This window comes from Rhinoraja longicauda, chromosome 25 (genome assembly GCF_053455715.1).
Source record: "Rhinoraja longicauda isolate Sanriku21f chromosome 25, sRhiLon1.1, whole genome shotgun sequence".
Lineage (NCBI taxonomy): Eukaryota > Metazoa > Chordata > Chondrichthyes > Rajiformes > Arhynchobatidae > Rhinoraja > Rhinoraja longicauda.
In genome coordinates this window covers 26704625-26720256 of record NC_135977.1, presented here as the reverse complement: position 1 = coordinate 26720256, position 15632 = coordinate 26704625, and the positions used below count along the sequence as shown (strand labels likewise).

The 15632-nt window shown below is 45.9% G+C and overlaps 1 protein-coding gene across 2 annotated transcripts in view; it reads right to left on the bottom strand.

Moving 5' to 3' along the window:
- Positions 1 to 6439: 6439 nt before the first annotated feature.
- sdsl (serine dehydratase-like) overlaps positions 6440 to 15632 on the bottom strand; it is a 47160-nt gene continuing 37967 nt past the window's right edge. For both annotated transcript variants that reach the window (XM_078421206.1, XM_078421207.1), the window contains exons 6-8: positions 12520 to 12747; positions 10860 to 10984; positions 6440 to 8242 (exon numbers count right to left, since the gene is read on the bottom strand). In XM_078421206.1, coding sequence (XP_078277332.1) covers positions 8046 to 8242; positions 10860 to 10984; positions 12520 to 12747 — 550 coding nt within the window. In that variant the 3' untranslated portion in view covers positions 6440 to 8045. The remainder of the gene's footprint in view (positions 8243 to 10859; positions 10985 to 12519; positions 12748 to 15632) is intronic.

Below are 15632 nucleotides of genomic sequence, written 5' to 3'. Positions count from 1 at the left end.
CGCCGCCCAGCGATCCCCGCACACTAACACTATCCTACACCCACTAGGGACAACTTTTACATTTGCCCAGCCAATTAACCTACATACCTGTACGTCTTTGGAGTGTGGGAGGAAACCGAAGATCCCGGAGAAAACCCACGCAGGTCACGGGGAGAACGTGCAAACTCCTTACAGACGGCGCCCGTAGTCAGGATCGAACCTCAGTCTCCGGCGCTGCATTCGCTGTAAGGCAGCAACTCTACCGCTGCGCCACCGTGCCACTCATACACTATAGAACTAGTGTTCGAGTGATCGTTGGTAGGCGGGGACTAGGATAATTGGTCCATGCTGCACCTTATTCTTCAAGACCCAAGCAGTTAAAATCTTGGGGTGGTACGGTGGTGCAGTGGTAGAGCTACTGCCTTACAGCACCAGAGACCCGGATTCAATCCTGACTGCCGGTGCTGCCTGTACATAGTCTGTACGTTCTCCCCATGACCTGCGTGGGTTTTCTCCGAGATCTTCGGTTTCCTCCTATACGTCAAAGACGTACAGTTTTGTGGGTTAATTGGCTTGGTATAAATGTAAAATAGTCCCTAGTGGGTATAGGATAGTGTTAATGTGCGGGGATCGCTGGTCAGTGCAGACTCGGTGGGCCGTAGAGCCAGTTTCCACGCCGTATCTCTAAAACTAAACCTAAAAAAAACTAAACAGTTATCGGGTTATCATTAACATCCATTAGAAATCTGGAACATTCAACATATTTGTACCTTTATCATCATCATATCATATCATATATCTACAGCCGGAAACAGGCCTTTTCGGCCCTCCAAGTCCGTGCCGCCCAGTGATCCCCGTACATTAACACTATCCTACACCCACTAGGGACAATTTTTTATTTTTTTTTACATTTACCCAGCCAATTAACCTACATACCTGTACGTCTTTGGAGTGTGGGAGGAAACCGAAGATCTCGGAGAAAACCCACGCAGGTCACGGGGAGAACGTACAAACTCCTTACAGTGCAGCACCCGTAGTCAGGATCGAACCTGTGTCTCCGGCGCTGCATTCGCTGTAAAGCAGCAACTCTACCGCTGCGCTACCGTGCCGCCGAGCCTTCTGCCCCAAGTAGCCAGGGAGAAGATTTGAGGCTGGAATGAGTTATTATTAAATTGAACATCCCACGTTAAACTTGCAGAGAAGGGATCAAAATGTTTGCAGTCACCTGATCTGTGAAATTATCACACCAGGTGCAAGATCTCTCACCTTGTGGTCCATTGACATTTGCTTTAGACTTTACTTTAGACTTTGGAAATACAGCGCAGAAGCAGGCCCTTCTTCCACCGAGTCCTTGCTGACCAGTGTAAGAAAATAACTGCAGATGTTGGTACAAATCGAAGGTATTTATTTCACAAAATGCTGGAGTAACTCAGCAGGTCAGGCAGCATCTCAGGAGAGAAGGAATGGGTGACGTTTCGGGTTGAGACCCTTCTTCAGACTGATGTCAGGGGGGCGAGACAAAGGAAGGATATAGGTGGAGACAGGAAGACAGTGGGAGATCTGGGAAGGGGGAGGGGAAGAGAGGGACAGAGGAACTATCTAAAGTTGGAGAAGTCAATGTTCATACCGCTGGGCTGCAAGCTGCCTTGCTGACCAGTGATCACCCCGTAGACTAGCACTATCCTACACACTAAGGACCATCCACACGATCGGAAAAATTGCAATATTACTCCGCTGTTCAAGAAGGGAGCGAAGCAGAAGAGTGGAAACTATAGCCTGACTTCAGTGGTTGGCAAGAGTTTATCGTCCATTATAAAGGATGAGGTTTCTGAGTACTTAGAAGCACTTGACAAAATAGGCCAAAGTCAACATGGTTTGGTGAAAGGGAGACTTGCCTGACGAACCTGTTGGAATTCTTTGAGGATTCTAACAGGATAAGACAAAGGAGAGTCAGTGGGTGTTGTTTACCTGGATTTTCAGAAGGCCTTTGATAAGGTGCTGCACGTGAGGCTGCTAAAGAAGATGAGAGCCCATGGGATCAAATGGAAGGCCTAGCATAGATAGCAAGCTGGCTGGATGGCAGGCGCAAAGAACGGCAATAAAAGGGGCTTTTTCTGGTTGGCTGCCAGTGACTAGTGATGTTCCATTGGGGTCAGAGCTGGGGCAGCTACACTTCACCTTGTATATTAATGATTTGGACAAGGGAATTGAAGGCTCTGTGGCCAAGTTTGCGGAAGATACGAAGATAGGTGGAGGGGCAAGTAGTGTAGAGAAAGCAGGGACTCTGCAGAAGGACTTGGACAGGTTGGGAGAGTGGGCTGAGAAGTGGCAAATGGAATACAACGTGGCAAAGTGTGAAGTCATGCATTTTGGTAGTAGGAATAAAGGCGTAGACTATTTTCGAAATGGGGAGATAAATCAGAAATCGCAGGTGCAAAGGAAATTGGGGGTGCTGGTGCAGGATCCCCAAAATGTTAATTTGCACTTCAAATCGGTAGTCAGGGGGGGCAAACATATTTATTTCGAGATGGTTTGAATGCAAAAACAGGATTGCAATGCCGAGGCTTTATAAGGCGCTGGTCAGACTGTATTTGGAGTATTGTGAGCAGTTTTGGGCCCCACATTGCTGGAGTTTAGAAGGATGAGGGGGGACCTCAGCGAAACTTACCGAATAGTAAAAGGCCTGGATAGAATGAATGTGGAGAGGAAGAGTCTAGGTGTAGAAAACTGTTTTAAAGAAGGTTTCAGCTTTCCCCGTTAAGTTAAAATGATGCTCGCGTACTTCCCAGTTGCAGTGACCACACACACGGTGGCCACACAACTTGGTTGCACTACTGGCACTGATCACTGGAAAGGAAGCCAGATCTTTAGTGTACAATCTCCATGACACTGCTGTCGAGGGGCAGGAAGGCTGCTCTGGCCTGATGGGGTTCTATGCCACCAGTAGCTTCCAAGCCCTACAAGGGATCATTAAAGAGTCAGTGTTTAGACCACCCTGCGGTGAGGTGGAGAATAGAGACTCGACAATCTTTGCCACCCAGGTGTGCAGACAAAACAACACATAAACATGATCGTGGAAGAATAGGCGGTAGAGTTGCTGCCTTCCAGCGCAGGAGACCCGGGTTCTATCCCGACTACGGGTGCTGTCTGTGCGGAGTCTGCACGTTCTCCCCGTGACCTGCGTGGGTTTTCTCCGGGTGCTCCGGTTTCCTCCCACACTCCAAAGACGTGCAGGTTTGTAGGTAGATTGGCTTGGTAAATGTAAAAGTTGCCCCCAGTGTGTAGGATAGTGCTAATGTGCGGGGATCGCTGGTCGCCAAAGGGCCTGTTTCCGCGCTGTATCTCTAAGACTAAACTAAACGTACAGTCAAAACATCAACGTTGCAGTGGGGTCTCTTCCATGGGATATTGGTGACAACTCCCTACAGCGTTTAGGACATTGTGTCAGTGGGAGTTAAAAGCTAACCCCTTCATCCTGCAGCCACCGTTGTCGAGGTCAGTAGAAGAATAGACCACATCAACGGCATGCACACACGGCACCAGAAAAGCAGCAGCTGAGCTGGGATGTGTTACACCTGGAGGTGCCCACTCCAATTCTGTGATGTCCAGCAGTGCCACTGGAAATGGGAGCCATCATGTTGAAACACTTCATCTTGCAGCTCGTCCACCCGCATCTACTGTGTCCGTTGTTCTCGGTGTGGGCTCCCACATACCGGTGACACAAAGTGCAAACTGGGCGATCGTTTCGCTGAACACCTACCTCCGCTCGGTCCGCCTGGGCATACGTGATCTCCCAGTTGCCAAACTCCCCTTCCCATTCCCACACTGGCCTCTCTGTCCTGGACCTCCTCCACTGTCAGAGTGAGGCCACACGCAAATTGGAGGAACAGCACCTCATATCTCGCTTGGACAGCTTACAACCCAACGGTATGAATATCGATTTCTCAAATTTCAGATAACCCTTGCATTCCCTCCCTCTCCGCCTCTCCCCCACCCTAGTCATCCTGCTAGTTCCACTGTTTGCATCCATATTCTTCCTTTCGTCTTCACCTCTTCCACAACCAACAATGGACCATTGTGGGCTCCACCTTTCCTTCGTCCTCGCCGGCCCCGATTTGTGCTGAACCTTTTCATGCCTCTCGTTCCCCTCTCCCCCGACTCTCAGTCTGAGGAAGGAGGAGGGCCTGGCACTTCACCTATTCCTTCTCTCCAGAGATGCTGCCCGACCCGCTGAGTTACTCCAGCATTTTGTGTCTATCTTCGGTGTAAACCAGCATCTGCAGTTCCTTCCCACACACATTGAAACATCAGCTGAGAAACATAGAAACATAGAAAATAGGTGCAGGAGTAGGCCATTCGGCCCTTCGAGCCTGTACGCACCGCCATTCAATATGATCATGGCTGATCATCCAGCTCAGTAGCCTGTACCTGCCTTCTCTCCATACCCCCTGATCCCTTTAGCAAAAAGGGCCACATCTAACTCCCTCTTAAATATAGCCAATGAACTGGCCTCAACTACCTTCTGTGGCAGAGAATTCCACAGATTCACCACTCTCTGTGTGAAGAAATGTTTTCTCATCTCGGTCCTAAAAGACTTCCCCCTTATCCTTAAGCTGTGACCCCTGGTTCTGGACTCCCCCAACATCGGGAACAATCTTCCCGCATCTAGCCTCTCCAACCCCTTAAGAATTTTATATGTTTCTATAAGACCCCCCCTCAGTCTTCTAAATTCCAGCGAGTACAAGCCCAGTCTATCTAGTCTTTCCTCATATGTAAGTCCCGCCATCCCAGGGATCAATCTGGTGAACCTTCTCTGTACTCCCAGAGTACAGTTCACGTGTTCGTTTTGCTTATTTTTTTACAAAGCTGGCGTCGATGGGTCCAGTTTTGAGGATTGGATTTTGGTTACTTTCACCAAAGACTGCTAGCAATCTGTAGCTATGACACTGAAGCCCCTCGTTCACTTCCCTTTGCGGCCAGCAGAATGAAGAAACACTGTTCTGCCCTGCATCCCAATGAATTAGATCAAACCACAAACTTAGAAGCAGAAGATTGAGTCATTGTAATAACTTCCTCAAGTTATTAAATGTGACGTGTTGGCAAGAACTGCAGATGCTGGTTTACACCGAAGACAGACACAAAATGGTGGAATAACTCAGCGGAACAGACAGCATCTCTGGAGAGAAGGATGGAACGTCACCCATTCCTTCTCTCCAGAGATGCTGTCTGTTCCACTGAGTTACTCCGCCATTTTGTGTCTGTCTTATTAAATGGGATAATATTTAATTAGTAACATTGACACTAAAGCTACCAACAGCATTCCACATACTTTGACAATAAACAAAGTTCAGGCTCATTTATGTAAGTTTGATGTTTGCATTTGTGAAATAACGCACTTGTTTCTATAACGCCATGGCCTGATTCACGCGCTCGTACTTTTACAAAACGCACTCAAATTTACCACTGACAGCAAGCATCGTTGCGTGGATGTTTAGTTTAGTTTACAGGTACAGCTTGGAAACAGGCCCTTCGGCCCACCGGGTCCGCACCGACCAGCGATCCCCGCACGTTAATACTATCCTACACAGACACATTAGGAACAATTTTTACACGAACCAAACCAATTAACGTACAAACCTGAGATAGACACAATTTGCTGGAGTGAGTCAGCGGGACAGGCAGCATCTCTGGAGAGAAGGAGTGGGTGATGTTCCGGGTCGAGGATGCTGTTTTGTGTCTATCTTCGGTTCAAACCAGCGTCTGCGTTTCCTTCCTATACAACCTACAAACCTGTACGTCTTTGGAGTGTGGGAGGAAACCGAAGATCGCGGACAAAACCCACGCTTTAATTTACACGTTTTTGAATCACGCGCTGTTTTTTCAAGCACGTAACCCTTGCGTAAAACATGAGGTGCCTGTAATTTACAGCTTTCAGTCTTCAGTGGATGCAGCATATTGACCAGAAGAGCAAGCAGTTCCAAATATCTTCTTATCAAAGGAATTGTGGTTTTCATTATGTTCTCATTGCTCGTTTTCAGGTTCTTTCTTGGCTATATGTTGGTTGCAACACTTTAATTTATTGGCCATTGGCTACTTAAAGCCTCAGTGTCATCTTTCCCCTGCATCTGGATCCCACTCACAAAAAGCAACAAGTTTATGTTCACATTCCTCTTCCTTCAATGTAGAACAGTACAGCACAGGAACAGGCCCTTCGGCCCACAATGTCTGTGCTGAACAAAATGCCATTATTAGTCATTCCAAATGGCCACATTAAAGTTGCAAACCAATTATATATTCCTAATACTACAACCTTTCCTGGTTTCCTAATACCACAACCTTACAGTGAAAATAGTCACTAAGAAACCATCTGCCACTGGGAGATGGGAAAGACCAGACTTTACAAAAGGGTTATTAAGGAGAAAGAGAGAGGCCAGGACATTCTTTTACATTAGTTTGCTTTAGTTTATTATTGTCATTGTACAGTAAAAAGTTTTTTTGTTACATGCTATCCAATCACGAAAAGACCGTACATGATTACAACAGATACAGGATGAAGGGTATTTCATTTAGTGCAAGATAAAGTCCGATTAAAGATAGTTCAAAGGTCTCCAATGAGGCAGGTGAGAGGTCAGGACCGCACTCTGGCTGGTGAGAGGATGGTTCAGTTGCCTGAGAAAAACTGAGAAGAAACTTTCCCTGAAACTGGAGGCATGAGCTTTCAAACGTCTGTATCTCGTGCCTGAAGGGAGAGGGGAGGAGAGGGAGTGACTGGGTTGTGACTGGTCCTTGATTATGCTGGTGGCTTTGGCAAGGCAGCGTGAAGTGTGGATGGAGTCCATGAAAGGGAGGTTGGTTAGTGTGATGGTCTGGGCTGTGTCTACAATTCTCTGCAATTTCTTGAGGTCTTGGGTGGAGCTGTTCCCAAACCATACCGTGATACATCCCAATAAGATGTTTTCTACGGTACATCTGTAGAGGTTGGTGAGAGTTGTTGGGGGCAGGCCAAACTTCCTAAGCTTTGTAAGGAAGTAGAGGCACCGGTGTGCTCTCGAGGCCATTGCTTCGATGTGATTTTATCCAACTTTACAATGGATATATATTAGTCTGCATTTATTTAACACAAAACCAAAGTTTGTCTGTTTAGAGGTAGAAAGACACTTTTGTTCTGTCCACCTCAAAACAGGTGGTCTAAAATGATAATAATCGGACAACAATTGCGAGGGGGTGGCACAGAGGCTCAACAGTAGAGTTGCGGCCTTGCAGTTCCAGAAACCTGGGTTCAATCCTGTGCTGTCTGTACAGAGTATGTGCGTTCTCCCCGTGACCATGTGGGTTTTCTCCGGGTGCTCCAGTTTCCTCCCACACTCCAAAAATGTACAGGCTTGTTGGTTAATTGGCTTTAGTAAGTTGTGAAATTGTCCCTCATGTGTAGTGCTAGTAGACGTGGTGATCGCTGGGCGATGCAGACTCGGTGGTCTGTTTCCATTCTGTATCTCTAAAGTCTAAAGTCTAAGGTCTGAAGAACGAGAGCGGAACGGTGCTGAATGGTGGGGAAGAAGTGAGAGCATCAGGTGAAACTACTCAATACAATTTTGCTTGCCATGGATTTGAGCTTCGTGGCAAGGTAGAAAAGACCTGCAACCCACACTGTAGCGCAGAGGAGCAAAGCAAATAAACGATGAAAGGGACCTTACTTCACACAGAGAGTGGCGAGTCTGTGGAATTCTCTGCCACAGAAGGTAGTTGAGGCCAGTTCATTGGCTATATTTAAGAGGGAGTTGGATGTGGCCCTTGTGGCTAAAGGGATTAGGGGGTATGGAGAGAAGGCAGGTACAGGTTACTGAGCTGGATGATCAGCCACGATCATATTGAATGGCGGTGCAGGCTCGAAGGGCCGAATGGCCTACTCCTGCACCTATTTTCTATGTTTCTATGTTTCTATGTTTCTACTGATCCATTCAATTTACTCGGCTTTTTGACTATACCCGGTCAACTGATTTCACCTGATTACAGTCTGCCAGGCAGGAATGATTTGCAAGGAAGGCGTCACGTTGTGAGAAGCTGCTTCATGCATCTCTCTGCAGTTGCATTTTGTATTCGTTAAGCTGTGCCATTGTGATGCTGCTTCCTCCACAGACGATGACCACCACTGGCTGCATGTCCTTGGGCAGCTCTCCCTCCCACTGCAGCCGCTGCAGAACGCCGCTGTAGATGGCGGCTAATGATGCCCCACAGGCTGGCTCAACCAGTATCCTTTCATCATCTGCCGAAAACAACCCATTGCACGCAGTCAGGTCACAGCCTCGGCTTTGGTAAGAGACGCACAACACACTGCAGATGCTGAAATCTTGAGCAACATGTGCTGGAGGAACTCAGTGGGTCAGGCAGCGTCGATGGGGTGTAAACGGAAAGACGATATTTTTTAAGTTGGTTATCCTTCTTCAGACTCCAGGCTCTACTCTTAAAAAGGGTCATAATCCGAATCATTGCCTGCCCAATTTCCCTCTACAGATGCTGCCTGACACATAGAGACTCTTGCCCAGAGAAGTGGAGTCAAGAATCAGAGGACATAGGTTTAAGGTGAGGGGGGAAAGATTTAACAGGAACCTGAGGAGTAGCTTTTTCACACAGAGAGTGGTGAGTGTATGATACGAACTGATTGAGGCAAGTTCCAACGTTTAAAAAACATTTCGACAGGCACATGCATAGGAAAGGTTTAGTTTAGTTTAGAGATACAGCGCGGAAACAGGCCCTTTCGGCCCACCGGGTCCGCGCCGACCAGCGATCCCCGCACATTAACACTATCATATACCTACTAGGGGCAATTTTTACATTTACCAAGCCAATTAACCTACGTACCTGTATGTCTTTGGAGTGTGGGAGGAAACTGAAGATCTCGGAGAAAACCCACGCAGGTCACGGGGAGAACATACAGTTCTCAGGATCGAACCCGGGTCTCCGGAGCTGCATTAGCTGTGAGGCAGCAGCACTACCGCTGCGCCACCGCGCAAACGTTGAGAGGGATATGGGCCAAACGCAGGCAGGTGGGACATGTTGGTCGGTGTTGGACTGAAGGGCCTGTTTCCACGCTGTATGACTTTGTGACTCTTTCTAAGACTCTCTGGCTTGCTGAGTTTCTTCAGCACTTTGTTTTTTGCTCTGATTTGATAATAATCTGAGGTTTGTAAACGAACCAAGTGGACAGAAATACATTCAATTTAAAATTTCCATGTACCATGTACTGAAATGTCTAACATGTAAACCAATAACAGTTGTTATTTTAAAGTCAAAATCCATTCCTTCCACTTAGAGATATGCAGAACATCACGCTTCAAAAGTGGCATTAAAATCCTAAACCATCTACCTACCAACTCTCCCTATGATTCTTCCATCCAACTTTGGGCCTGACTATTGACCCAACTGGGATTCAGAGCAGTATGGCTGATGAATTTATTGAATCTCAGTATGCAAATAGATTGACAAGTATATCGGTGCAGTTATTTCATAAACAAAAATTATGAAAAGTAGCTTTCATAATGCTTGGTTTCCAACCATCCCCTGACCCTACACTCCATCATTTACCCAGGCTCTGTCGAGAGCAATATTATTTTCCATTTCCCACTTCTTTCCCAATTTCATTCCTGGTTCAAATTCAGATTCAGACTAGTTTATTGGCGTACACAGCAAGGTCTAACAAAATTCCTTGTTCACATGAACCTCTTGGGTGAATGGTATACATGATAATGGATACAACTATAAATATATTTAAGGCAAAATGATTAAATGGTGCAAAGATTGCAGTGAAATCCACTTTTTTTAGTTTTAAAACTGACCTCTCACCAGCTAGAGAGCAGTCCTGACCTCCCATCTACCACATTTGAAACCTTTGAACCATCTTTAATCGGACTTTATCTTGCACCAAACGCTATTCCCTTTATCCTGTATCTGTATACTGTGGACTGCCTCAGAATTAAAGGACGTTCTTTTGGGAAGGAGATGAGGAGAAACTTCTTTAGTCAGAGGGTGGTGAATCTGTGGAATTCTTTGCCACAGAAGGCTGTGGAGGCCAAGTCAGTGGATATTTTTAAGGCAGAGATGGATAGATTCTTGATTAGTACGGGTGTCAGAGGTTATGGCGAGAAGGCAGGAGAATGGGGTTAGGAGGGAGAGATAGATCAGTCATGAAACAAAATCCTTACACTGTATCCTGCTACACATGACAATAAATCTACAGGAATTATGTTATAGCTCATTCAAAACTTTTAAGCTAGCTCGGTCAAAATAGACAAAAGTGTCCTTATTTTTTTTAACAGTGGTTACCCATTGGTAATAACTTTTCTTCACATTAGGATTGTGCACTTCAGTGGGCGTGCTGAAGAACCAGCATTTTGGACACACAACACATATTCAGCTCATTCAACTTTGGAACATCCCCTGTCTGCAATTAAACATCGTGATTACCATAATTTAACAAAATAGTGCATTATAAAACCTGCCATAGTTATCAATCCAGATTGGCTCTCAAAAAGAATCAATTAAACTGACGAGTACACAATCTTCCCACAGAGAAAGCTGTATTAAATTCTCACAACTCTACTTAAGTTGAGATGTGAAACTCTCAAAACCAATTGACACCATTCTTCCTTGTGAAGTAGAAATTGACTTAAATTTTCCATCTGACACCTACATTGAGCCAGAGTCTGCCGCTAAAGATTCCTGCAGCAAATGGTCTGTATATGGAAAGAATACGAATAGGAATCTATTATTTATCCTATTGTAAATCTGTAAGACGTGAAATTAAATAGCATTGTGCCTTTTTAGGCTGAAGCCCGATTTTCAATACCACAAATCTGAAAATAAAATGAAATGAAAAGTCTCACCCAAAAATCGCTCCACTGCTTGCACAGCCTCATAGTCACTGATTACTTCAGAGAGAACAATGTGTTCTTGTGTATTCTGAAATGCTTTCTCACACACGGTCTTCGCTCCAAGGCTTTTGGCCACGCTGGTGTACAAAGAACAGCAAGGAATAACTCATTAGCGGAATTCGCCCACACGTTAATACAACAACGTCTTGCATTCACATAGCACCTTCAATAGTCCAACACTCCATGCAGCTTATCTGACAACAAAATGGTTGACCTACCAACGGAGGAGATACCAGGACAAAGGACAAAGGCATCAATGACATAGATAGGTTCCTAACAGGAGAGGTGTACAAAATCATGAGAGGAATAGATCCGGTTGACGCACTGAGTGTCTTGCCCAGAGAAGGGGAATCGAGAACCAGAGGCGAGAAGGCAGGAAAATGGGATTAGGAGGCAGAGATCAGCCTTGATTGAATGGCGGAGTAGACTCAATGGGCCGAATGGCCTAATTCTACTCCTAGTACTTGTGAACATATGACATAGGTTTAAGGTGGGGGGGGGGAGAGATTTAATAGGAACCTGAGGGGTAATTTTTTCACACAAAGTGTGGTGGGTTAATGCAATGAGCTGCCGGAGAAAGTAGTTGTGGCAGGTACTATTGTAACATTTAAGGAACATTTGGACAGGTACATGGATAGGACAGGTTTAGAGGGATATGGGCCAAACGCAGGCAGGTGGGACTAGTGTAGATGGGACATGTTGGCCGGTGTGGGCAAGTTGGGATGCCTGTTTCCATGCTGTAAGACTTTATGATTCTATAAGAGAGAAACAGCAGCACAGTGGTAAAGTCACCAGTCTAGTGAACTAGTACTACCAGTTCAAATCCCACCGATAGGTGGGGAATTTAAATTTGGATAATAGATCAAAAGCAAAAATAAAAAGGCCAATAAAACTAACTAACGGGAGATGGAACCAGGGGTATGAGTTTAAATCCCATGGTAGGTGAAGAATTGAAATTTCATATCCAGTATCACCAAGGAGTGACAAAGCATTCCGAGCTGAAGGATTATTAGCCCGTCACTTCAACATTGATACCCTGAAGCTATTCAATCTCCCTTTGGCCGGCACAACGGCACAGCTGGTAGAGCTGCTGCCTCACAACGCCAGAGACCCCCGGTTCAATCCTGACCTCGGGTGCTGTCCTTGTGGTGTTTGCACGTTCCCCCAGTGATTGCGTGGGGCTTTCTCCGGGTGCTTCACTTTCCTCCCATGTCCCAAAGGTGTGCAGGGTTGCAGGCTAATTGGCCACCGTAAATTGCCCCTAGTAAGTAGGGAGGGGAAGACAAAGTGGGATAAGATAGAACTGGAGTGAGCGGGTGATTGTTGGTCAAGGTGGACTCAAAGGGCCTGCTTCAATGCTGTATCTCTAAAAAACGAAAACGCCCATCACATCAGAAGTCACCGACAACCCAATGACGTCAAGAACTTAAAAGGACTGCCTTTTTAATGAAGCTGTTTGATGTTGGCACACTCAGTTTCCTCACAAAGAATGTAAAATACTGAAGATAGACACAAAATGCTGGGGTAACTCAGCATCTGCAAGGCTTTCCATTATTATATCTCTATATCTCTTAGCAAAACTATCTGTGTTTGAGAGGTCGAGGCAGCATACCTTGTGATGTCAGGGAGTGTAACCAACTTCCCGGCCTTCACAGCCGCATTCAGACTATCGGCACCTTTGGTCTCCATGGCGATTATCGGCACGTCACGCCAACCCACTTTCTTCAGGCCTTCCACCACTCCACAAAAGAGGCCTCCACCGCCAACGGAGAGAATGATAGCCCCTGGCTTACACGGCAGTGCCTCCCAAAGTTCCACCACAATACCGGCATGCCCTTCCCTGAAATGTATATGCAAGAGTCAGCATCCACCAGCTTTCCACGTTCTTAAACGTGACTTTGGTGCTAGAACCATGTCTCGGAGAGAAGGCTGCGTAGAACGATTTATTTCCCCTTAATATCATTCATGGGCGGAGCAATGAAGATGAAATCTGAAGATATGGAAATGGCACCAACAAAGGAATTCAGCTTTGGAAAATGACTGCCTACGTAATTTGCTTGTACACCGCAAGGAATTTTGACTGACCAAATCACATCAAGCAAGACATTTCAACTACATGTTATTTGACAACAGTCTGAATTAAATGTTACGATTACATTTGGCAGAAGTCACAGTTGTGGTAATGGCTATCAATGTACCTTGGGAAAAGTGGATATTCTATATGCCCAACAGCAGGCCATTTGAGATTTTCAGATTCAAAGATGGACTTAATACCAATGTGCACGCAAAATGTGTTTTATTGGATTCTTCAACTAAGGCAGGGAGCCTAGGTGTAACAGTCCAATAAATATCAGTGTTCCTAAATGGAACTTTGATATTCTATTGCATGCCATCATCAATTACTTTTCATCGAACACAGGCACCTACCTCAAACCGAGGGAATTATAGACCTAGGTTTACGAGGCGATTCTCCCAAAGCTCCATTACACTATTGCCATGCCGAGCAGCGAACATTCAAAGTAGCAGTCTCACTTGATTCTTCACTCACGTGTTAGCATCCAACAGCCTTCCAAGTTCAGAAAATTGACTTTGGTGGTGGAGAGGGAAAGAAAGAGAGAGGAGAGGGAAAGAGAAGGAGAGAGGGAGAGAGGGAAAGAGAAGGAGAGGGGGAGAGGTGGGGGGGAGGGGGAGGGGGAGGGGGAGAGGGGGAGAGGGGGAGAGGGGGAGAGGGGGAGAGGGGGAGAGGGGGAGGGAGAGGGGGAGGGAGAGGGAGAGGGAGAGGGAGAGGGAGAGGGAGAGGGAGAGGGAGAGGGAGAGGGAGAGGGAGAGGGAGAGGGAGAGGGAGAGGGAGAGGGAGAGGGAGAGGGAGAGGGAGAGGGAGAGGGAGAGGGAGAGGGAGAGGGAGAGGGAGAGGGAGAGGGAGAGGGAGAGGGAGAGGGAGAGGGAGAGGGAGAATCATGACATGGGAGCAGAATGAGACCATTCGGCCCATCGAGTCTACTCTGCCATTCGATCATGACTGATATATTTTTCCCTCTCAACCCTATTCTCATGCCTTATCCCTGTAAGCTTTTCCACCCTTACTAATCATTGATACATTAATGGACCTTGCATTAGCAACTCTCCCAGTGTACGACACACATAAGCTTATAAACTGGTAAAGCCTTGCAAAATCAGAACGCCATACTCAGTTGTACGCTGGAGACATTCATTTTACGCAAACAGAATAATTCATTTCCCCTGATTTAAGATTTCTACTTAATGTCAGTTGGTGGCTTCGGACCAGATTCGGAGCTTTCTGATTCAAAGCACACAAGGGCCAAAGGACCTTGAGGACTGGAGATGAACACAATGCCATTGTTAAACAACGTATGGAACTGGACAGGGAGCAAAAATGATTAGCTGCTAAAATTATCCCTCATTGTGAATAACTAGCGGAAAAATTAATGGACAGATGAGAAAAAATAAGTTAAGAGAGCTACAACAAAAAAATAAGTTAGAGAGCTACAACAAAACAGGGAGGCAATGAATTTGATGGGGATGAATGGCCTTTTTCTGAGTCCTAGTAAATAACTGCTTTGTAAAGAAAAAAAAGCAAACCCTGTTCCTTTTTCCAAAAAATGTCAGGAATCATTTTTAATCACTTTTCGTTCGAGTCAAGTAGTTTTACAGGTCACTTTTCCTTTTTCTCTAGGGATGCTGCCTGACCTGCTGATTTACTCCACTACTTTGTGTCTATCCTGGGTTTTATTTAACAAATTGAGTCAAATTGAATCTAACGGACAAAGATTTTGGATTTATTGAAGGGTATGTGAGGTGAAAGTCATGGCTGCCACCGTTGCCAATGAATCTGTGCACTGCTTACTCCTGTGTCCTTTCTGAAAGCAAGTGACCTGTGATGGATCTGACAGTCAGAAGCGAGCTCAAAGGCTAATTATTCCCTTGAGTAAATTGTAAGGCATGAGCCTAATTACTGTCTGTTAATAACAAAAAGCAAGCTGCTGGAGGAACTCAGCAGGCCAGACAACATCTGTGGAAGGAAATGGACACTCGATGTTTCAGACCAAGACCATTCGTCAGTGGTTAAGATAGTGAGTCTCGGTCATTTCACTCTCACTATCGGGAAGAAGGTACAGGCGTTAGAAAGTGTACAGAGAAGATTTACGAGGATGTTCCAAGACTCGAAGGCCAGAGTTGTAGGGAGAGGTTGGGCAGGCTATTCCTTGGAGCGCAGGAGCCTGGCATCAAATCATAAGGGGAATAGATTGGATGAATGCACCAGAGTCTTTTACTCAGAGTAGGGGAAACAAGAAACAAACATAGATTAAAGGTGAGAAAGAAAGATTTAATAGGAATCTGAGTGGCAAATATTTCATTCAGAGGGTGGTGGGTGTATGGACCGAGCTGCCAGAGGAGGTAGTTTGAGGCAGGAAAAAAAAAAGACATTTGGACAGATGCATGAGTAGGAAAGATTTAGAGGGATGTGGGCCAAACATGCAGAAAGAACTAGCGTAGATGTGGCATGTTGGTCAGCATGGATAAGTTGGGCCAAAGGGCCTGTTTCCATGCTGTCTGACACTAGGAGTCTGAAAACCATGGCAACCCAATTCAGGAAGAGCTTTTTCCCCAACAACCATCAGGCTCTTGAACACAACCATCAGGCTCTTGAACACAACCATCAGGCTCTTGAACACAACCATCAGGCTCTTGAACACAACCATCAGG